The sequence below is a fragment of the Arvicanthis niloticus genome, chromosome 8, assembly GCF_011762505.2.
Source record: "Arvicanthis niloticus isolate mArvNil1 chromosome 8, mArvNil1.pat.X, whole genome shotgun sequence".
Lineage (NCBI taxonomy): Eukaryota > Metazoa > Chordata > Mammalia > Rodentia > Muridae > Arvicanthis > Arvicanthis niloticus.
The window spans coordinates 39,829,361-39,851,954 of NC_047665.1; the positions used below are offsets into that span (position 1 = coordinate 39,829,361).

A 22,594-nucleotide genomic window follows, 5' to 3' on the forward strand; every position below is an offset into this window, starting at 1 on the left:
GTGGGCAAATTGTTCTGATTAATTATGGCTTTATTGAGCCCAACAACTCTCGTGGAATTTACAACTTCATAATAACTTAGAGAGGTGTTCTCCTTTTGTGTAAAATTAGATATCAAAGTAAACCGTGACTTCCCGGCAAAACCACCTTGGAGAAAACTCAGGGGGTTAAGATCAGTGCAACTACCATTAATCCCACAAAGTAGCCATTTATCAAAGGGATTCATCCTTAGGCTTTGTAAAAAGAGTCCCTGTTTCATGATATGCTCCTCCCTTGGGTCAACCAACATATTGGGATAAAAGGTGAAGGTTTGAGCCTGATCCGCCCAGCAAGTGACAGGGGATTGACAATCTGTCCAGGGTGGAATAATACCTTCATCTTTCCCGATACAAAAGGGAGCTAGTTTTGGCTGGCAAGGGCGATTTCTGTCAGTAAGATTGGAAGACAAGAACGTGCCATTGATCCAAGTGACTTCATACCAAAAACGGGTTTGATAATACCAAATCTCATAGGGTTCATCATTTTTGGAGGTCAAATTTATCTTGTTTGAGTTAACCATGCCCTGCTGCTTAAGATCAAACAACCCCAAGGCTCGGTTTGTGAGGCTCATACACTCACCTGTATCATTTTTAATTGAAAACACAGGGAGCCTTGTTCCTGAAAGGAACAATTCTCACCTAGTGGTACCAAAAATTTATCATATGGAAGATATGGCAAATCCAATGTCTTATTAGTTGTAAAAAATTTTGGGAAAACCATCGCGTCATGCCTAACAGGCATGGACTTTGGAAAGGCAGACAATATTGCACATCTTTGTTCACTCTCTATACTAGGAACCCAATTTAGGAGAGTCCAAATGAGAATTGAGAGCGTCTGCAGATGAATCCTTCAGGGGGTCATCTTCAGGTACCGCGAGTCGCCGTGTCAGTCACTCTGGCAGCCAAAATGGGTTGTCTTCTTCCTGTGGAAAAACACAAACAGCTCCCCTGGATCTTATTAAAATAGGATCCGGGCCTTTCCATTGACCAGTCAAGACATCTTTCCATTTGACCATCTCCTTTGGCCTGTCAGGCTCTAAACAGTGACAGTCAGCCGCTGTATGGCCCTGACTGTCCAGATTTAAAAAATTAAGAGTAAAGAGTGCTATAGAGATGGTTACTCGTGGCACTGAGGGTAGAGCCTCCTCGACTCCCCCTTTTTGTCTTATTAAATAAGACTTGAGAGTGCGATGAGCCCATTCTATAATGCCTTGTCCTTGAGGGTTATAAGGGAGACCCGTCAGATGGGTCACCCCCATTTGTCGACAGAATTGTCCAAACTTTTGAGAAGCGTAAGCTGGTCCATTATCAGTTTTAAGGATTTTAGGCTTTCCCCAGGCACTCCATGCCTCGAGACAATGCTGAATAACATGGGCCGCTTTTTCTCCGGCTAATGGAGAAGCAAATATAATTCCAGAACAAGTATCAGTGGAAACATGTAAATATTGCAATTTGCCAAAGGATGGGATGTGAGTAACATCCATTTGCCAAATCTGTAGTGGCTGGATACCTCGAGGGTTAATTCCAACATGAGGCACAGGTAAGAATTGACAGCAATTCTGACATTGAGTCACTATATCTCTAGCCTCTTTTCTAGTTATGTCAAATCGACAACATAACGTCTCAGCTGTCACATGAAATCTTTTATGAAAATCTTTAGCCAAATCCAATTTTGGCGAGAGGGTAATTGCAATCAACTTTGTGGCTCGATCTGCCAGATCATTTCCGCAGGACATGGGTCCCGGTAGGCCGGAGTGAGCCCTAATATGTGTAATAAAAATAGGGAATCTTCTATTAACCAAGGTAAACTGAATCTTTTGAAAAACTTCTACAAGTCTACTGGATGTCCTAATTGGTCCAGCCACTTCTAAAACTTTAACTGCGTTTACTACATAAAAGGAATCTGAAACAATATTTAAGGGACCTGGAAAAATTTCCAGAACCTCTAACACCACTAAACATTCCACAATTTGAGGTGAGGTTTCATGGTATTGTTTGGATGTGACTTTGTTATTAACTACATAGGCACCCACTCCTGTTTTTGACCCGTCTGTATAAACTACCACTCCATCTAGGAGTGGTTCCTGAGATACAATGCGTGGAAATACAATAGCTTGAGTTAAGGCAAATTGTAAAATGGGATGTTTGGGATAGTGATTATCTATCTGACCATTAAAGGAAGTGACCAACACCGCCCAAACATCAGAGGTAGCAGTTAATATTTGGACTTGATGGGCAGTATAAGGCACTATTAAAACTTTAGGTTCCCTTCCAAAATGGGTAATAGCTGCTTTTAGCCCACGAAGGGCGAGTTGAGCAGCTGCATCTGGATACCATTCAGTGATCTTTGCAGAAGCATTGGGATGAATCCATAACAAGGGCCCATCCTGCCACAACACAGCAGTTGGTAAGTGTCTAGTTTTTAAAACACATAGTCAAAGGCTTTGGTTTCATCTATGCGTTTTAGCTGGGCATCTTGTAAGGCATTTTCTACCACTTGTAGGGTGCGGTTTGCAGCCGGTGTTAAGGCTCTTGGTGAGGAAATATGAGCATCCCCTTCCAAAATATCAAACAAAGGTTTTAATTCAGCAGAGGGAATTTTCAGGAATGGTCTCAACCAATTTATATCACCCAATAATTTTTGGAAATCATTCAAAGTGTGCAAATGGTCTCTGCGAATCTCTAATTTCTGAGGAACTATTTTTTCTGGGTAAGTAACTGTTCCTAGAAAGGAGCCTATTTCTGAAATGTGAACTTTCTCAGTAGCAATATGCAGGCCCCACTGTCCCAGGGTTTTTAGTAATAAAGGGTATGAGGTCTGCAAAATAACTAATTCCTTATGGCACATAAGAATGTCATCCATATAATGGATCAGTAACAAGGAGGGAAATTGTTTCCTAACTGGCTCAAGGGCCATTTGTACATACAGCTGACACATGGTGGGGCTATTGGCCATGCCTTGAGGCAAAACTTTCCACTGATATCTTTTGTCTGGTTCAAGGTGATTAACAGTAGGTAAGGTAAATGCAAATCTTTGCCTGTCTTGCGTGCATAAAGGAATGGAGAAAAAACAATCTTTAATGTCTATAATTATAATCCTCCATTGCTTAGGTAAAGCATAGAGTAGAGGTAGGCCTCATTGCACAGAGCCAAATAGCCGCATCTGCGCATTAATGGCCCTCAGATCATGGAGAAGTCTCCATTTTCCTGACTTCTTTTTTATGACAAAAATGGTGTATTCCAAGGAGAGGTGGAAGGCTCTAAATGACCAAGCTGTACCTGTTCTTTAATCAGCCTTGTAGCAGCTTCCAATTTCTCAGAGGATAGGCGCCATTGAGGAACCCACACGGCCTCCTCCATAAGCCAGGGTATGGGCATAGAACCCTCAATGGCAACTAGGGAAAACCCAAACCTTGTCTTCCTGTATTACACTCTTGTGAGATTGGGCTTAATCTTCCTTGTTCTTTTCTGCCAAGGCCTTTTCCTTCCTTATATCCCATCCTTTTCATAATATCAATAGCTTGTTGAGAGTACTCACTAGTTAATGTTAATCCTAAGTCTTGTAAGATGTCTCTTCCCCAGAGATTAACAGGGAGAGGAAGCACATAAGGTATAAAGCTTCCTGTTTGACCTTCTGGTGCCTGCCAAGTCAATGAGTGTGAACTGACTGCAGGGCTGGCTTCATATCCCAACCCTTGTAAGGAATGGGACGATTGTGTAACAGGCCACGCCTTAGGCCACCAATTGGAGGAAATAATACTTTTATCAGCTCCTGTGTCTTCTCCTCTATCATTAATTGCAAGGTGGGTCTAGTTTTAAGGTCAACTACCAAGTGAGCGAAGTCAGTTCCTGAAGAACCAAGCCCATTGGCGCCTCTAGGCACCCCAGTGCAATCATGCAAAACTTGGAAGGACAACCAATTGAGCAATCCTATCCCCAGGAGAGATAGAAAATATGCCTTGTGGACAAGAGCAGAGAACTTGAAGTTCCCCGGTATAGTCTTGGTCTATCACATCAGGATGAACCACAAGCCCCTTCAAGGTAAGAGAGGAGTGACCTAGAATAAGGCCGACACTTCCCTCAGGCAGGGGACCTTTAAAATCAACCGGGACAGGCTGCACGCCCACATGTGGCATTAGTAAGAATTGGGAGGTGGAACGGAGGTCCAATCCTGCAGAGCCTCTTGTAGCTCTGCTGCTAGAGGTGTCCTCCGGTTGCCGACTTGTGTCCCATATTTTTGGGGGCCCTGGGATCTGGGGCCCGGAAACCCGTTTTTTTGGAATACCTTCATCTCTTCCCACTGGTGGGGAATCATGTTGAATAAGCTTTCCTTGAATATCTCTAACTGAGCGACACTCATTAGCCCAATGATAACCTTTTCTGCATTTGGTACAAAGCCCTGGAGTTCTTTTTTGCGTGGAAGCACGACATTCTCGTTTCAAATGACCGGGTTTGCCACAGTTATAGCAGACTTTACGGCCGCCAGGACTTGGGCGGTTTTGGCTTTGTAAGATAGCTGCTGCAAGGCCAGCATTAGTAAGCGGGCCTCCAACTCCTCGGCAAACCTTTATCCAGTCTGTCAACCCTTTGCTTCTTCTAGGGGTAATGACTGCCTTGCACTCTGGTGAGGCATTTTCATACACCAGTTGTTCTATCAGTGGTTTAACTCGCTCCGGGTCTCCAAAAATCCTGCCTGCTGCTTCTGTCATCCTAGCCACAAAGTCTGAGAATGGCTCTTGGGGGCCTTGTAATATTTTCGTTAGGTGTCCCTGGGCCTCACCTTTCTTTGAGAGGGCTTTCCATGCTTTAATAGCGGCAGCAGAGATCTGGCTGTATGCTCCCCAGTCGTAGTCTGTCTGATTATTAACAAACTGTCCTTGCCCTGTTAATAATTCAAATGTCCACTGTCTTTGATTGCCTTCCGAATTGGCGTTGGCTCTTGCCTGTGCTTGAGAAGCATCATGCCATAAGGCTTTCCATTCCATGTAGTGTCCCATATTAGGGAGAGCAGCTTTTACTGTATTTTGCCAATCATTCGGAGTCATTGCCCTAGTGGCAAGTCTCTCAAGCTGCATAACTGTAAAATTAGCATTAACTCCATACCTATTAACTGATTCAGCAAGTTCCTTAATATGGGTATACTCCACCGGTGCGTAGATGTGACCTCCCTCCACATCCTCGAACACCGGGAAGGCTTGTGATAACTTTCTCTTGTCTCCCTTTGAAAGGAAGGAGTCTGAGCCGCACTTCTTCGTGCGGTTCCTATCTCCTGTTTTCTTTTGCTTTCGATTTTGCAGCGGTGGCCGCTCATCTGGATGGTACCTTTCCTCCTCATAGCGGGCTGCCTCTTCATCTAAGTCTTCCTCCTCAGAGGGGTCTAGTTCCTCTGACTCAGAGCTATCAAGCCCCAAGGCCTCCAGTTCCTTCACCAGATAAAGGGGTTTCCTTTCTGGAGCCTTTTCTCCCTCCTTACGACTCTCTCCCAGGGCGTCCTTTCCCTTATCTTTCACTTCCGCAGACTGGGCATCTTTGGAAGGGCCTGTTTTCTTAGATAGGCCTTTTCTTTTTCCTTTGTGAGCGCTCAACCTTTTACCCTGCTCTGTTTCTGACATGCTGTCTTGTAACTCCTCTAACACCCCCTGGCCAGCTGCAACAGTCGAGCAGCATTTCTCATCCTGTAAGCACGATCTCACTAGCTTCCACAGTGGTCTAGTTCCAGGCTTTAATTTCCCATTCTGTTGTTCTTTAATCAGATCACCCTCCAATTTGTCCCAGGAAGCGAGAGTCAACGACCCTGAACATATATACCAGGGTGCCACGCGGTCGACCTCCTTCACAAACCCTTCCAACGTTTTTGTAGAAACTTCTAATTCATGCTGTCGCAAGAGCAATTGAAGCGCTGTGATCACCGAATGTGAAGCCCCCATGTTGCTCTCTTATCTACGAGAGAAGCTGACACACAGAGAGGGGCACCGCGGCTTATCTACGCCTGTCTAACCGTGCCCAACGGCGGCAAGCCTTTTAACAGTATCCTTTATGGCCGGGCGGTGGTGGCACACGCCTTTAATCCCAGCACTTGGGAGGCCAGCCTGGTCTACAGAGTGAGTTATCCGGACAGCCAGGACTACACAGAGAAACCCTGTCTCGAAAAAACAAAACAAAAAACAAAAAACAGTATCCTTTATGGAAGCATAACGAAACCAAAAGGAAGAGAATGAGCACTACTAAAACCAGAGGGAAGGCTACAACCGCTCCGCTCCTGCCAATGAGGAGAGAGATGGGACAGATAACCCTCAAGACCAAACATGCCTCTCAGAGCTTACCTTAGTCCTGCAGGTCTGAATCCTCCCCGAGAACGGGGGTCTCCTCGGCGCCGGCGATGTTGGGTGCCCGGGCACCAGCTGTGACGCGCGCAATCGTCTTGCCAGCAAGAACGCACGCGGACACACCAGGATGCTTCTGCAACAAGCTTTATTGCGATAGAGAGAGGAAGACTCTGAAGAGGCTGCCTATATACACCATAGAGCTTGGTAATTGGCTGCTTGCTCATTACCTCGTATTACGCCCTGGGTTGGGCAGTGACTTGGCGCGCTTTCACCACTTGCACATGCGCAGTCCTCTTATTACTTACGGGAGCATCGGATGCCAGTGCCATCTTGTAATGGTTAATGTTGGTTAACGTTGTCACCGCTCACCGTGGCTCTCTACACCTTCCGTATTTTCCCTTACACATCCCAAGATTCCATTCCTTTTGGGGCTTTTAGATCTTTGCAAATCTGGCAACCGGTTACTTTTTCTTTCAAGCATTCAGCTACTACAAATAAAATACCTTTATGGATTTTAAGAAGGATGTCTACTCATGTAGTCGTGGCCGAGTGGTTAAGGCGATGGACTAGAAATCCATTGGGGTCTCCCCGCGCAGGTTCGAATCCTGCCGACTACGGGCTATTTTAAATCTTGATTTAAGCTTCTACACTGGTTTCTATCAAGAGGATTTTCAAGTCTAGGGTTTCCATAACAGCGAGGATATTTAGCAGTAACAAGGTTCACTTTACTGGCAGAAGTTCTCCGATATTTTCTTTTTTCTTGTGGCACCTTCGACACAGTCTGTTCCTCTTCCGGGAAGCGCAGATTCGGGTCCAGTCTTTATTTCTTTTCTTACAACCTCCTTGGTTAGAAGCCTCAGGGACTACACGGTTTATAATTTCATTTAGGATAGGAACTAGTGCACAACAAACGCTACAAGACAAGGACTTTTTTTTTTCCTTTTCCCTTTCCTATTTCTAGTGAATGTTCTCAGAGCCAGCAGTCCCATCACGCAAGCGCAACTCTTGTTGCCTGAGCAGCAAACGAAGCTATACTAGTCTTGGGCGCCGGTCACGTGGTGTATAGTAAATACCGGAAACGCTGCTGTACCCAGAAGCTAAGGGAACTTCAGAACTTCCTGTACGGTTTCTGAACAACATTTGCCACCTCGTCCTCGTTAGTATAGTGGTGAGTATCCCCGCCTGTCACGCGGGAGACCGGGGTTCGATTCCCCGACGGGGAGAGTGCTTATCCTTTTAATAAGTAGGTCTCCTCCTAAAAGTTTAACATCAGGGTTAGGTCTCCTCCTAAAAGTTTAACATCCTTGTAGTTAACTCCATCTCTTTCTTTAATAGAATCATTAAAAACTTAAGAAATACAACAAAAACGGTAAGCTGTATAAATCACAAGGATTAACCACACACACAAGTACCAATTCTACCAAGACATGTATACATTGAGCAGCAAAATACAGTAACCAAGAAATCAGTATTGCACCAGTAAATTTCATGTACTTTGTGAGCTTTTGTATTAACAAAGCCCAATGCCACAGTTTTGATGTCCCTGGCAAAATATGTAGTCTAATCAGAGGAAACATCAGACAAACCAAGAAGCTTTCGGCTGAGTCGTACTCTTTTAACAATAGCGATATTACAAAGCACAAAGAATGACTGAATGTTTCATAGTTGAAAACTGAACATGATCTGTACCTTTTTCTCTTGCTATACAGGTCATTTTTGCAATAATTGGTAAAAGTTGAATAAAGTCTGTTGATTAAATGCATCATTGTTAATTCCACCGTCTGTTAATTTTTCAGTGGCTATATAACAATGTTTTAAGGCAATACATACATATGAAATGTGTATGTACTAAAGGGTATCTTCAAACTACCTTAAATAATTCAGAAAAATATATACATGTCTATCAGAGCATGAGAGAGAAAAGAAACTATAGTAATATGCTACGTTTTGTTAACAGAAGGAATGTTGTGAACGGTACTCAGGAGTTCTGCATTGAAACACTTCTGTCTGAATTTTTATAACTAATTTGTTACAACAAATCTAATGAGTTGCAACAAACCTTTATTAATTTTTAAAATGTACTCTATGTTACAGTATGCACGTGGAGGCCAGAGGACAACTTGCAAGGGTGTGTTGTCATCTGGGACTCAAACTCAGCCATTAGGCTTCCTGGTAGGTGTCTACCCTCTGAGTTATGGTGCCAGCCCTTAAGAGCTTTAAGCTCTGGGGAAGGATGCTGGGGGAGGGGTTGTTGCACACATTTAATGCCTTCAATCTCAGGCAGAGACAAGAGTATATCTGTGAGTTCCAGATCAGCCTGACCTACACTGCACAAACTGCAAGCCAGCCAAGACTGTATTGTGAAAAAGAAACCAAGTATATACTTATACCAAGTATAAGTCTAGGTAGAAAGGCTCTTTTACTTTGGCAATGTTGGTTAATGTAGACTTAGATTTTTTCAAAACCTACTTTAATAAGGGACCTTAAACACTTTAACCTCCCTTATAGCCCACCACCCACCAGAGAGTAGAAAGGAAAGGTTGACAGGGCACAGGAGGATGTGGACCTGTTTAGAAATAGTTCTTTGGGGCAATTCCAATTTTCCTTGTCAGGATATCAGCAGTTCAGTTCGCACAAATCAGCAGCAGTAGTTCAATCCATTCACAAACGCCATTCATGAATCAGCAATGGCAGTTCCATCCAGAAGAAACTTTGAGGCTCTGTCAATCGTCCTGAGTCTGCAGAATTGGCAAGAAGCCACCAGAATATCATGAGGAGTTCTTTGGTGCATTTCTCTTTATGAAGTTATGGCAAACAATGATCAGTGAAGAAGGCAAGGTGAGCCAATGCCACAACATTGTCACTGAAGACCAGCATCAGCAAAGCCCAATGAAGACCAACAGAGTAGCAAGGCAAACCAGTGCCAAAGGGTCGTCCACTGTCTGTTGGGTTGTACTTATACCCTTTCCAAACATCACATGTCCTCTCAAGTATCTGCTCCAGCTAAACATTACATGCTCCTTTTCCAGGCACCTTCCAGAAAAACAACATTCAGCAAAACATTTTCTCATAAGACAGTCTCCAGAAAAACATCACATGACACAACTGAATCTCCAAGGAAACCAGAAATTCCCACTTTCCCTTTCTGTTTAAAAAAAAAGTCTTTTTAAAATCATTAACAATCTACACACAAAAGAAACAATTATAAGAACCATAAAACTAGAGCTTTACATCATACCTTAAACAAATAGCTTATGGATAAGATAGTCAGACAATGGTCTAAGAAAACAACTTTATATTTCTATCAATATACAATAATTAAACAAAACAACCTTAATTTCTATCAATATACAATAATTAAGCAAACAATCTTAAATTTCTATCAATTAAACAAAACAACCTACTACCCTAGATGATAGCAACCATAACTAACATCAAACAACCAAAACCATCCATCCCAGTTTAAGGAATCTGGATGATGGTTTTCTTATAATTGCTTCCTGCTAAATTGGGGCAAAGAATTACTGTTTGGGGCCAAAGTGGGGAAACTAGTTAATTTGAAAAAAGCTAGCGGTAGCACTTATTGACTCATATCTGAGTTTATTCAGTCTCTCTGTTGTCTGTCCAATCTATGTATTGTCCAGTCTTTGTATGACTTGTCACATCCAGTAGCCCTTTTGAAGTTGATTTGCATGTTGTTGTTTTTTGTTTTTGTTTTTTGTTTTTGTTTTGGAGAAATCAGTAACTGAGACAGTCTGTGAGAGTTAATTACCTGGGCTATTTGCTTTGTGAAGACTTTCATGACTCAGCTAATAAGAGATTTCCCCTGGTCAGATTTAATTTTTATAAGTTTTGTTGGTAACCATATTTTTTCATTTCCTGTAGATACATAAGCATATCTATGTTTCTATCTTAAAAATTATCGCAGGTTTCCATTCTAATGTCAATACATTTTTATAGTATATGGGTGGCCTAGTTCCTCAGTTTTTTCGATAACCCAGTGTCCCTCGGATGCTGTTGTTCCTTTTTCACCAACATCAAGAAAGTTTAGAGTTAACAAAGCATTATTTAGTCTGTCCCTGAGGGATTTTTATTATCTGTTTTTGTTTAATAAGCATCTCTCTTAAGGTAGGATTGGCTCTTTCTATGATTTCTTGTCCTGTGGGGTTGTGTGGTATGCCAGTAACATGCTTTATATTGTAGTAGGCAAAGAATTGCTTCAACTTATTGGAGACATATGTGGGAGCATGGTCAATTTTAAAAACAGTTACCCACTGAAACCCTGAGTACATGTCAATGGTATAGTGTATATACCTTTGTTTTCCAAATTCTGCAAAATGGAAAACATCTATCTGCCAGATGTCATTCCTTTTGGAACCCGTAGGGTTACTACCAACAGGTAAGGGAGTTTGGTTGTATAGAGAACGAGTAGGACATTTTTTCATTATTTCTTTGGCTTGTTGGCAAATGATAGAAATTTTTTTCTTTAAAACTTTCCCATTGATATGATGTTTTTCACAAAATTTTGAGGCCTCTAACACATTTCCTATTAGTAATTGGTCAATTTCCTCATTTCCTTGAGTTAATGGGCATAGCAAACCTGTATGAGATTGAATATGAGTAATATATAATTTCTGCTTTTGATAACCTGTTGTAATTGTATAAATAACAAAGCTAATTCTGAGTTATCAGGTACAAATTCAGCAGTCTCTATATGCAAAATAATGCTTTCTGCATATAAAGAATCAGTAATTATGTTAAGAGATTCAGAATAATCTAATAATACCATAAGGACTGCATGCAATTCTGATTTCTGAACTCATGTATTTGATCACCTTGCTTTTTTTTTTTAATGTTAATAAAAGGCTTTAAAGTTTGGTAATGCTCAGTTACAAGATGCCCATACAATCAGAAGTGTAACCCAATACCCAACCTAGATATATCAACTATCTTTGACTAGCAGAGACACTCGAACATCCGACTCCATGTCCCCCCCTTGTCACTTAGCTCCTCCTCTCCTTACTCCTCCTCTTCTTCTCCTTACTCCTCCCACCTTAGTTCCTCCTACATACCACCCTTCCTGTTAAAATAAAACTTTTCTCTTAAAATACAATTAGAGCATAACTATACCAATTTGTGTCAGTAAGGTACAAGATAGACCTAATACCCAGTCCATCATTTTGTTGACTAACCAGAACCTCTGTCATCCCTCCTAACTAAAAGACTTAGTTCTGAACCTGGCTTTTTTTCTTGGCTTTAGAATGAATGTCAGCTGAAAACCATCCTCCCAAATCTTTTCTCTCAAAGTAAATAGCCAGGATTGGCTATGAGACTATAAGTCTTCAACCCCATCAGAAATCCAGAATGACTGAGTTAAATGAAATTATGGAAAGCACAAATCATAGTTTCTAAAACTTAGCCAATTTATAGAGACCGCTGAACACCTGAACAATTCCTATACTACAAAACATTGGAGCATCTGATCTTCAGCCTTCTGGCCCAGGATCATCTGACAGACCTAGTGATGCAGAATTATTAAGGGCTGATTACTCTGTCTTGGCAGCTATAATCAGTTGACTATTCTGCAAGTGTGTCCTTTTCTGGACAGTGATTTGTCTGTAAATGACAAGAGGCAATTCTTGCCTAGTGGCTGTCTCAACACAACTGAAGTAACTCCAAAGATGCTCAATTTCTTCTTAGAATCCAAGACAGAAAGCTGTCAGGAGCAGACAGGTCTCTAATCAGAATGAACATTAATAAAGAAATGTTTGTAACATCAATTTTGTGGACTTCTGACATTTTGAAAACCAACTATCCATGTAAGGCATTCTGGACTATTGTCTGTCAACTCCTCTCAGCTATTTCTAAATAAAATATAGAAACCACCCTAACAATAAACTCAGAGCCATGAATTTGCTATAGGCCCTTAACTCACAGGCTAACCATCTAAAATCAGTTAGAAAAGTTAAAGAAGGACTGGATCTAAGCCTTGTATTCCTAAATGGGCTATATATGCACAATGCCTATGACAGTAACAATATTCATCTCACTTTTATATCGATAAGGAACTCATACCAATAGAAACCTTAAATTTGAAATCAAAGTAAGTTTTGTGCCATTTAAGAAATTATAACTTCATCTTAATAACAATTATACTTATTTCTACCAATAGGTTATGGCTATGCAATAAATCCTAGCTAATCCTCCCTGTTCCAACAAAACCATTAATTTTCCCTAGAAAGACCTCAGTCCACGTCAGTCCTCAAGCCCAGGGAATAGAGGTGCCAACTCTTTATTAACTTCTTCAAGCTGAAGGGTGTTGAGATATTAGAGGAGGGGCAGGGGGAAGAGTAAATTGATAAGCCTCTGACACTGTGTCATCACTGCATCCAACTGGAATTCCAGGACATCAGAGGTTTGAGCAGGTCTGCTCAGCTTGATGAGTAGATACACCAATGCTGTGTATTCTGCAATATACAATTCTCAAAACAAATTTTAGTATCAAGATAATTTTTTGTTTGAATTCTGGAAGGTAGTTTTCTGGCGGCCTGCCTCTGTCATGTCTAATCCACATAATTCTGGGAGTTTTTATGAGGGTGTGCTCCCACCATCCTCCCATTCCTGCCTCCCTGCTCTTGAAATTCCCCAACACTAGGGAATCCAAACTTTCAGGCACCAAGGCTGTCCCCTTCCACTGATGACTGGCAAGACTACCCTCAACTACCTACACAGGTGGAGCCATGAGTCCCTCCCTTTGTGTTCTCGGGCTGGAGATTTTAGAATGGCTACTCCAGCTTCTTTCTTAGGACCATTTGCTTGAAAAATTGTTTTCCAGGCTTTTACTCTAAGTTAAAGTCTGTCTTTGTCACTGAGGTGGGTTTCCTGTATGCAGCAAAATGCTGGGTCCTGTTTACGTATCCAGTCAATTAGCCTATGTCTTTTAATTGAGGAATTGAGTCCATTAATTTCAGAGATATTAAGGAACAGTGATTGTTCATTCCTGGTTTTTTTGTTATTAGAGGTGGAATTACCTTTGTGTGGCTATCTTCTTTTGGATTTGTTGGAAGAGGATTACTTTCTTGCTCTTTCTAGGGTATAATTTCCCTCCTTGTATTAGAGCTTTCCTGCTATTATCCTTTGTAATGCTGGGTTTGTGGAAAGATATTGTGTAAATTTGGTTTTGTTGTGGAGTATCTTGGTTTCTCCATCTTTGGTAATTGAGAGTTTTGCTGGGTATAGTAGCCTGGACTGGCATTTGTGTTCTCTTAGGGTCTGTATGACATCTGTTCAGCATCTTCTAGCTTTTATAGTATCTGGTGAGAAGTCTGGTGTAATTCTGATAGGTCTGCCTTTATATGTTACTTGGCCTTTTTTTCTTACTGCATTTAATATTCTTTCTTTGTTTTGTGCACTTGGTGTTTTGATTATTATGTGACGGGAGGTATTTCTTTTCTGGTCTAGTCTATTTGGCGTTCTATAGGCTTCTTGTATGTTTATAGGCATCTCATTCTTTAGATTAGGGAAGTTTTCTTCTATAATTTTGTTGAAGATATTTACTGGCCCTTTAAGTTGGGAATCTTCACTCTCTTCTATACCTATTATCCTTAGGTTTGGTCTTCTCATTATGTCCTGGATTTCCTGGATGTTTTGTGTTAAGATGGATGTTTTGCATTTTGCATTTTCTTTGACAGCTGTGTCAATATTTTCTATGGTATCTTCTGCACCTGAGAGTCTCTCTTCTATCTCTTGTATTCTGTTGGTGATGCTTGTGTCTATGACTCCTGATTTCTTTCCTAGGTTTTCTATCTCCAGGGTAGTCTCCCTTTGTGATTTCTTGATAGTTTCTACTTCCATTTTTCTGTCCTGGATGGTTTCGTTCAATTCCTTCACCTGTTTGGTTGTGTTCTCTTGTAATTCTTTAATGGATTTTTGTGTTTCCTCTTTAATGGCTGCTACCTGTTTACCTGTGTTCTTCTCAAATTCTTTGAGAGTGTTATTTATGTCCTTCTTAAAGTCCTCTATCATCATCATTAGAAGTAATTTTAAATCTAAATCTTGCTTTCCTAGTGATATGGGGAATTCAGGACTTTCTTGTGTGGGAGAACTAGGTTCTAATGATGCCAAGTACCCTGGGTTGCTGATGCTTATGTTCTTGTGCTTGCCTTTCACCATTTGGATCTCCTTATGTCTCTGACTGGAGCCTGCCTGTCCTATTATTTTGGTTGTATCAGAACTGTGTGGGGTGGGTGTTGCTACTGGGGTTAGAGCTGGGGCCCAAGATCTGCTCAGTGCTCAGGCCCAGACCAGAAGGAACCAGTGCTCTGGGCCAGGAGTGACTTCCTGGGTCCTAGTGGGTTCCAACTACTCCCTGTTTGGGGCCGGTGTTGCTTTCTCCTTACCTAAGATACTGCCCGGGTTAGAGCTCCTATGAGGCCTGTTTCTTTTGGGTTCTGTGAGATTGGGGACAGACCTGCCACCCGGGATCTGCTCGGTGCTCAGGCCCAGACCGGAAGGCATCACCTTGCTTATTTAATCTGAGTTATAACCTACCTTCCCCATCTTGTTTGCATCAGTATAAAATGTTGGTGCCTCTGGAATTGGTGTTCTCTTTGAGTAAGTGGAAGAATCCAATTAGTTTTTTTAAAATAAACTTTATATATTTGCTTTTCAGATATTTGTTATTAATTTCACCCAAGTAGTTGTTATAAGCTCTTTGCCAGTCTTCATTGATCACCCAAAATGTCATAATCTTAGCATCTGTAAGAGGTACTACAATTTTGGCTGGGTGTTCCTGACAATTGACATAATCTTATTTTACTTTTTATAGTTAATTCAGAAATCTATTCTAGATATGTTTTCAATTTTTTACTTTGTTTATGAGCTAAGAAAACACATTTCAAAATATTAACTTCCCTTTGCATAGTAAGCCCAGTAGGAGAACGAGTTGAAGGTAAATGAACAGAATACAATCAAGTTTAAGATCAATTCGATTCACATATGCCTCTTGCAGTCTTTGTTCTACAAGAGTTAACTTTTTTTCTGCTTCAGCTGTTAGACATCTTGGAGTATTTAAATTAGAATCTCCCTGTATTGTTTGAAACAAATTACTTAATTCATATATACTTAATCCAATTGTAGACTTCAGCGAGTTAATATAGCCCATTAATTTTTGAAAATTGTTAAGTGTTTGCAATTGGTCCCTGTGGATCTGTACCATTTGTTGTCAAATTTTTGTTGACTGATTTTATAATCCAAGTAACTAAGTGAATCTCCTCTTTGTATTTTTTTCTGGAGCAATCTGTAGCCCCCAGCATGGCAGAATCCTTTGTGTTACCTTAAATATATTCTCTAAAACATCGTTGTTAGAATCAGCCAGCAGAATGTCGTCACACATATAATGATAAATGATAGATAGAGGTGATTGCTTATGAATTATTTCTAATGGTTGTTGTGCAAAATGCTGACATAAAGTTGGACTATTTATTTAACATTCCCTGTGGAAGTACGTTCCAGTGGTATCTCTTTATTAGATGACTATTATTCAAAGTAGGTACAGAGAAAGCAAAACTTTCCTTATCCTGTTCATGCAAGGGTATTGTGAAAAAGCAATCTTTCAAATCAATTATTATTATAGGCCATGATCTCAGTAACAAAGATGGTAAAGGAAGTCTATGCTGTAAAGGAACCATTGGTTGAATTATCTTATTAACTGCTCTTAGATCCATTGTCATCTCCCATTTTTCTGATTTCTTTTTTTACAATAAACACAGAAATTCTATGGGCTAGACTACTTTTCTATGTGTTGAGCTTCCAGTTGCTCTTATACAAGTTGTGCAAGTGCCTGCAATTTTTCCTTTGTTACGTGCCACTGCTCTTGGTATACAGGTCAGTTTGATAAACATTTTAGGGGCAAGGCTATTGGTATGTCAGCAGTGACCCCTTTTATAAATTTGGAAACTCAATCCTTGTGATATCCTGTGTTTGGATAACAAGCACAGCTTGTGGTTGTTCTTGATCACCAGTATCGATAGCTTCCCCACAACCTTCCATATCACCCCTATTTTCTTCATTTGCTGTCCCTGGAATTGCAGGAATATTAACTTGAGTACTCCATTATTGTAAAATATTCCTTCTCCATAAGTATGTCAGCCACATAAGGTCTCAACTTCCCTGTTTGCCCTTCTGGTTCCACACAGATATTCCATTGGACACTTTGTCTTATTCGTGATAATTTACCCATTTCTATAAATGTCTGTAAATCTTCTGAAGTGGCCAATCTGGATTCCAAGACGTTTGGGAAAGTATACTAACATCAGCTCCTGTATCCACCAAAACTTCTATGTCAACCCCATTTCATTTGTACAATTATTTTGGGTCTCCGATCATTAGCCACTGTTTGGCAGAACAGGTTAAACTAGGAGTTCGGGATGGAGGGGGCGGATACACAGAGGAGCGAGAAGAGGGCTGAGGGAAACATGCCTACATTAAAAAAAAAAAAAAAAAAAAAAAAAAAAAGTAAAAGAGGCTTCCATGTGTGTCTCGCCCTTAGTTTGGAACACAAATCTACGGAAGTTCCTCTCACGCCGTGCGTGACTGGTAGCAGAAGACCCGGCGACGCCCTCTGGGTGTCTGTTGGTGAGGCAGAGGTTCTTGCTTTAGTGTTCTCTTGATTCGGACCTGCGCGGCTCCTCCCCTCGGCTCTGTAACCTGCAGCGTGCCCCACCGACAAGGTGTTTGTACCAATTACCTGCCACGAAGCTCCATCAATTAACTATCTGTCATAGTTTGTAGTCGTGGCCGAGTGGTTAAGGCGATGGACTAGAAATCCATTGGGGTCTCCCCGCGCAGGTTCGAATCCTGCCGACTACGGCTGTTTTCTTTGGCACCTTTAATTTGAGTTTATAAGGGTCGAGGGTGTATCCCAAACGAGTTTCCTTACGCGTTTCTAACTATGCAAGGTACAGGACTAGTTGAGGTATAGTTCTTGGCCATGTTTTATCCGATTTGTTCTTGATGTTCGTCTTTACTTCAGTTTACCTAAACCAGACTATCTTTTCTCTGAGGGAAATGTCTCCGTTTACCTCTAATGTTCTATTTTGAGAAGACACGAAGATAATCCACAAAACTACAGTCCTTCCGATTCCTTTCTCAAAGCTATGCTTGCAATAACTCTACCCTAAGACGCCCTGCTTAAAAGTCTTGTCTAAGCACCACCGCATTAACAAGGAAACCACAGGGATCTAACCAAGTCAGCCAGCCAATACCCAGGCAGAGATAAGAGAGAATGTACAGTGATGGAATGTATCCAATACCTTACCTGGGACCCTTCCTTCCAAGGTTCGGGGAAGATATAATAATATATTAAAAACAAAGTGCCCCTTGAGGGAAAACTTAGATGGCCAAAATACTATGTAGACCAGATTGGTCTTGTGGTCACAGAGATCAGCCCCCCACCCTTTGTCTCCCAAGTGTTGGGGTTAAAGGTGTGTGCTACCATGCTCCGGACTTTTTGTTTGTGTTTTGTTTTTAAAGAAGATATTCTGGGCTGGAAAGATGACCTGAATTCAGTTTCCAGAATCTTCACTGGACAGCTTGCAACAGTCTCTAACTCCAATTCCAGGGGACTCCAGTGTTGGGTTCTGAACATTGTGGGCAACTGCGCTGATGTCACAACTCCTCCGTGGTACATACATGCATACAAATAATTAAAAATAAAAAAGACAATCTTTAAAAGCAGACATTCAAGCGTAACTCTAGCACATAAGAGGCCGGGGGGTGGGGGTGGGGGTGGGGAACTGATCCATTGAGCCATTTCTCCAGCCCCTATTACAGTATTTTGAGACAAAAGCTTACTGTTCAGCCTAGCTGGTCTTGAACTCGAGATACTCCTTTGGATTCAGGTTCAGAAGTGCTGGGGTACACGTGTGCTCACCGTACCAGGCTTATTTCACTGTTTTGGGTTGTTCCGGTGGCTTAGAGGACATTGAGGAGGGGAGGGAGGGAGGGAGGGAGGGAGGGAGAGAGAGAGAGAGAGAGAGAGAGAGAGAGAGAGAGAGAGAGAGAGAGAGAATGAGAATGGAGGAGAGAGAAGGGAGAGGGGGAGAGAGGAAGAGCGGGGAGGGAGGAGGGTGGAGAGGGGGAGAGGGGGAGGGGAAAGGGGGAGAGAGGGGAGAGGGGGGAGAGAGAGTGAAGAGGGAGGGAGGGAGAGAGATGGGGTCTGGGTGTTTTTATAATCAGATCATCTTTTATCCTAAAATAAAATAAAATCCTGAATCTGACCTTGTAGTTTAGAGAACAGTTGAAAATAATTTGTGCTCCTTCGTCTCTATCATGTAACAATAAAAGTGTCTGAAGTTTTCTGTTTGTGGCCAGGTGATTAAAGTGATAAACTCTGGGTTATTTACTGGGGTCTTTCAACAGCAGATTCGATTTCTGCACATTTAACAGTTACATTTTTACTGATTCAGGATAATTCTAATATTTGGAATTACAGGAGGGCAAAAAAAAGTAAATAATTTGTGTGAAATTTTTGGCCAAACTCAGTCTTTCGCCCAGGCTAGAATTTTACATCATAGGGATATTTAGAAATATATTTTTAACGTTGGTATATTCTTTTCAATAGCATAGAATACTGGCAGGATAGATCATATTTAACTTCTTTAGGCAAACACAAGAAACAGTAGTAACCTTCTTCCTCGTTAGTATAGTGGTGAGTATCCCCGCCTGTCACGCGGGAGACCGGGGTTCGATTCCCCGACGGGGAGAGTACGGTTAAGTTTTTAATGGTGAATCCTGTACAACCACAGCGTCTCTAAACCAAAGCAAAAAGGAATCTTGGTTTAAATGGAAAACGCCTAGCAAGAACCAGGATTTGATACTTGTCTCGCGCTTACAAACGGTGAGAGCCGATAGTGTAAAAATAGGCAGGCATTTTAGGCACCAAACCTGAAGTGAAGGCAACCTTGTGACCCAAGTGTGCTTGATGCAGCGGCATTAATGACCTGAGCAAGTTCTCTAATACCTGAAGTCTCCAGCAAAATACTTGTAAGTGTATGTCTCAAAAAAAAAAAAAAATTAATAATAATCAAGAGCTTTCGGAGCGGAAAACAACTACCATAAAACCATAGTGATCAATACTGCGTGGCTTCTACTCAGGGAAATCCACAAATGAGAGGAAAATAAACGCGTTCTAAGTGGAACTACTCATTCAGTCCCTTGATTTAAAACAAATGTGGGTCTACCTTGCACTAGGAATTCCAATAGGTGAAATTCGTGCATGATTGTTTCAACTGGCTATCAGGGTAGAAATATATTAATCACAGCAAAGTCAAATCCAGATGGGCTGCACATGAGATGATGAAAAGTAACACAGTTATGCCTCTGAAAGGTAACCTGGATACTACTCTACAGCGACTTTATCTATACAATTTCCAAAACACAAAGAAGAATCACTATTTCCATGCAAATATGATGTCAATGTTTCACCGGCATCAGTAGGTTTTCTCACTGTTAGACACCATTAAGAGAGCGCAGATGGGCTGAAGAATTGATTGCACCACATATGCTGAGCAAAACTTAGGTCCAGAATATAGGTCCAGAGATACACATGCAGGCACAGAAATATATATATATATATATATATATATATATATATATATATATATATATATATAATTATATATATATATTTAATAAGAAGATATAATTACCATGGAAAATGAAAAAAGACAAAATATTTCAGTGGATTTTCCAAAAGAGGATATCCAAACAAACATGATAGGATGCTCCCTTGATTCTTGTAGAAAGTGAAAATAAAAATATACATAGTTAAATGTCAGAAAAGTGAGCCCAAGCTTTATCAGAGAGATCTAGATATACAAACTTAGTCAAACTTTCTCTAGACCTCGCTGATCCTGAACTAGGCTCCTGCATGCAGGAAGGATTACAGATGTATGCCACCATACTTGCATATCGGAACTTTCTATTGTGTTTTACTCTTAGCTTGCCAAGAGGAGGAACCTTCTAGGGACTTCTCCGCTCCCTAAGAAATCGTGTACTAATCGTACGTAATGAAAGTACATTTCCACAATTGTCCCTTAAATTGGGGACTGGACAAAGATTCCGGAGCTCGCAAAGGCCACCACGCAGTCGCAGATACCGAGACGAAGCCGTCTGTGCCCTGCTGGGTCCGTAGAGCAGTGGGCCCGAGGCGGTGGAGACTAAGGACACAGGTCAGCGTTTCTTGTCTAGAGCAATTCGCACTTCCACTTTGCAGGAAGAGCCCAGAGCATGACTGGAAAGGAAGGTATGCAGCAGCAACAGACAGCAAAATCTAAAATGGAAGTTTGGGAATCTTGGGAAGTAGAAATTGAATTCTGCAATGGAACTATATACCTCATCAGTCAGCAGCTGAGAACTTGAAACTGTAGGGTTCCATGGTGTAATGGTTAGCACTCTGGACTCTGAATCCAGCGATCCGAGTTCAAATCTCGGTGGGACCTAGTTTATTTTCCCTTTATATATATTTAAAAATTACCAAATATTCCGGGTTATAAACTCTAGCCCTTATAATATTCACAGCAACAGGCTGTTTCATCCTTCTGGTTCCCACTTTCACCTCCCACACACATACACAACTTGAGGGTCTTGATTTAGTGTTTAAAGTTAGTGTATAAAATAATCAGTTTCATTAAATCATTTTCATATATTATAATTTCATTCATTATACATTGTTCCGCATCTCTTCTTTCCTCCACATACCCACCCCAACCCCTGCCTCTTTCATGTCATGTATTATGTTACCCACTCTCCAAGATCTCTACTTTTTCCCATGGTCCCTTCTCTATTTTGATGACATAAAACACACACACACACAAGCATACATAGAAACCTGTATACAGTTAAAACTAGATTGTGTTTTTGTTTTGTCATTCTGAGTATGGGTTATTTCTCTTAAAATTTCTGCAGTTTTATTTGTGTTCTGCAATAATCAAGATTCCATGTTTATTATATAAATTAAACTTCATTGTGTTTCTGCACCATATTTCCTTTATCCATTCATCTTGTAATGAACATATTGGCTGATTCCATCCTAAGAGACAGTCTGAGACTTGTAGTAATTCTGGAGTGAGCTGAGCATGTCCTTTGATTTGTTGGATGGTGGAATGTATGTATGTATTTAAACATTTATTTGTTTCTTTTTTTTTTTTTTTTTTTTTTTTTTTTTTTTTTTGCATAACGGTCTTACTCTGTAGACTATCCCGGCTTGAGACTCAAGGCAATCCTACCCCAGCCTCTGAGTGCATAGATTATCTGTCGAAACCAGCCAACTCAGCTGAAGCGCCTGTATATACATGTAGTAAATCTATCCAATTGATGGGAATGGGCCCCCGGAGGACCTAGGGGAATGGTGTCTGCAGGAGGAGGCGGCAGTCCAGAGGAGGCGGCTTTGGTGGAAAGGACGCGACTGTTTAAAATTTGAAAGACTTTGCAGGACTCTTCTCCTGAAGAGCCGACATTCCTGAGGGGGAAAAAAAAAAAGGTGTGCTGATAACCTGTGGAAAGTATAAATCCAGGGAAGTAATTCTTGATCCAGCCTTTGTGCTCTTGATATCGTACCAGGGTAGCCCATTGACAACCTCGGGCAGGAATGAATCACAAAGCATAAGTTTAAAAAGTATGAAGACGGAGGGGAAAAAAAAACGATTTACTAAAGACAAAATAAATTACTGAATTAAAACCAAATTAAACCAAACCAAAACCAACTTGAAAAAAAAAAAAAAAAAAAAACTATATATGAAGTTCAGGTACAATTTCCACGGTAGCAAAGTATTGTAGCAACAGTAGCAGAGTGGCGCAGCGGAAGCGTGCTGGGCCCATAACCCAGAGGTCGATGGATCGAAACCATCCTCTGCTACGGGGATTTCTTTTTTTTTTTCGTACAGCAATATTCACTCTCAAAAGAGTTTTCATGGCTTTCTCACAATAAAAATTCTGAGATCTCTGGTCCATAGCGATGTTGATGTTTGTTACATCTGAGATGTCGCTCTTTGACTGATGGAACACTTTATTACATCAACCACCAAGGTGTGTTTCTCTTTCGGTGGTGGTGGTTGTTTTTGAGAAAGTCAAGCACTGTAGTCCAGAATAGCCTTGAACTCAAGACAATCCTCTTGTGTCCGAGTTCTAGTGTTTTTATAGAATGAGTGCAAGACAACAGGTGGAGGGAAAGC

General features: G+C 41.1%; 1 protein-coding gene and 6 non-coding genes across 7 annotated transcripts; 6 read left to right on the plus strand and 1 right to left on the minus strand.

Annotated features, from left to right (window-relative positions):
- Positions 1-4,023: 4,023 nt before the first annotated feature.
- Positions 4,024-7,408, minus strand: LOC117713483 (igE-binding protein-like). Its single transcript, XM_076939278.1, is given in 2 exon segments — positions 4,024-4,312; positions 4,314-7,408. Coding segments are annotated over 2 exon segments (1,791 nt in total). The 5' UTR covers positions 5,964-7,408; the 3' UTR covers positions 4,024-4,171.
- Positions 6,898-6,979, plus strand: Trnas-aga (transfer RNA serine (anticodon AGA)). The gene has a single exon. It is a non-coding gene; the product is annotated as a tRNA-Ser (tRNA).
- Positions 7,409-7,513: 105 nt separating the features above from the next.
- Positions 7,514-7,585, plus strand: Trnad-guc (transfer RNA aspartic acid (anticodon GUC)). The gene has a single exon. It is a non-coding gene; the product is annotated as a tRNA-Asp (tRNA).
- Positions 7,586-17,149: 9,564 nt separating this feature from the next.
- Trnas-aga (transfer RNA serine (anticodon AGA)) lies at positions 17,150-17,231 on the plus strand. Its single transcript has one exon. It is a non-coding gene; the product is annotated as a tRNA-Ser (tRNA).
- A 1,823-nt stretch (positions 17,232-19,054) lies between these two features.
- Trnad-guc (transfer RNA aspartic acid (anticodon GUC)) lies at positions 19,055-19,126 on the plus strand. The gene has a single exon. It is a non-coding gene; the product is annotated as a tRNA-Asp (tRNA).
- A 1,665-nt stretch (positions 19,127-20,791) lies between these two features.
- Positions 20,792-20,863, plus strand: Trnaq-cug (transfer RNA glutamine (anticodon CUG)). Its single transcript has one exon. It is a non-coding gene; the product is annotated as a tRNA-Gln (tRNA).
- Positions 20,864-22,206: 1,343 nt separating this feature from the next.
- Trnam-cau (transfer RNA methionine (anticodon CAU)) lies at positions 22,207-22,278 on the plus strand. Its single transcript has one exon. It is a non-coding gene; the product is annotated as a tRNA-Met (tRNA).
- Positions 22,279-22,594: the final 316 nt, after the last annotated feature.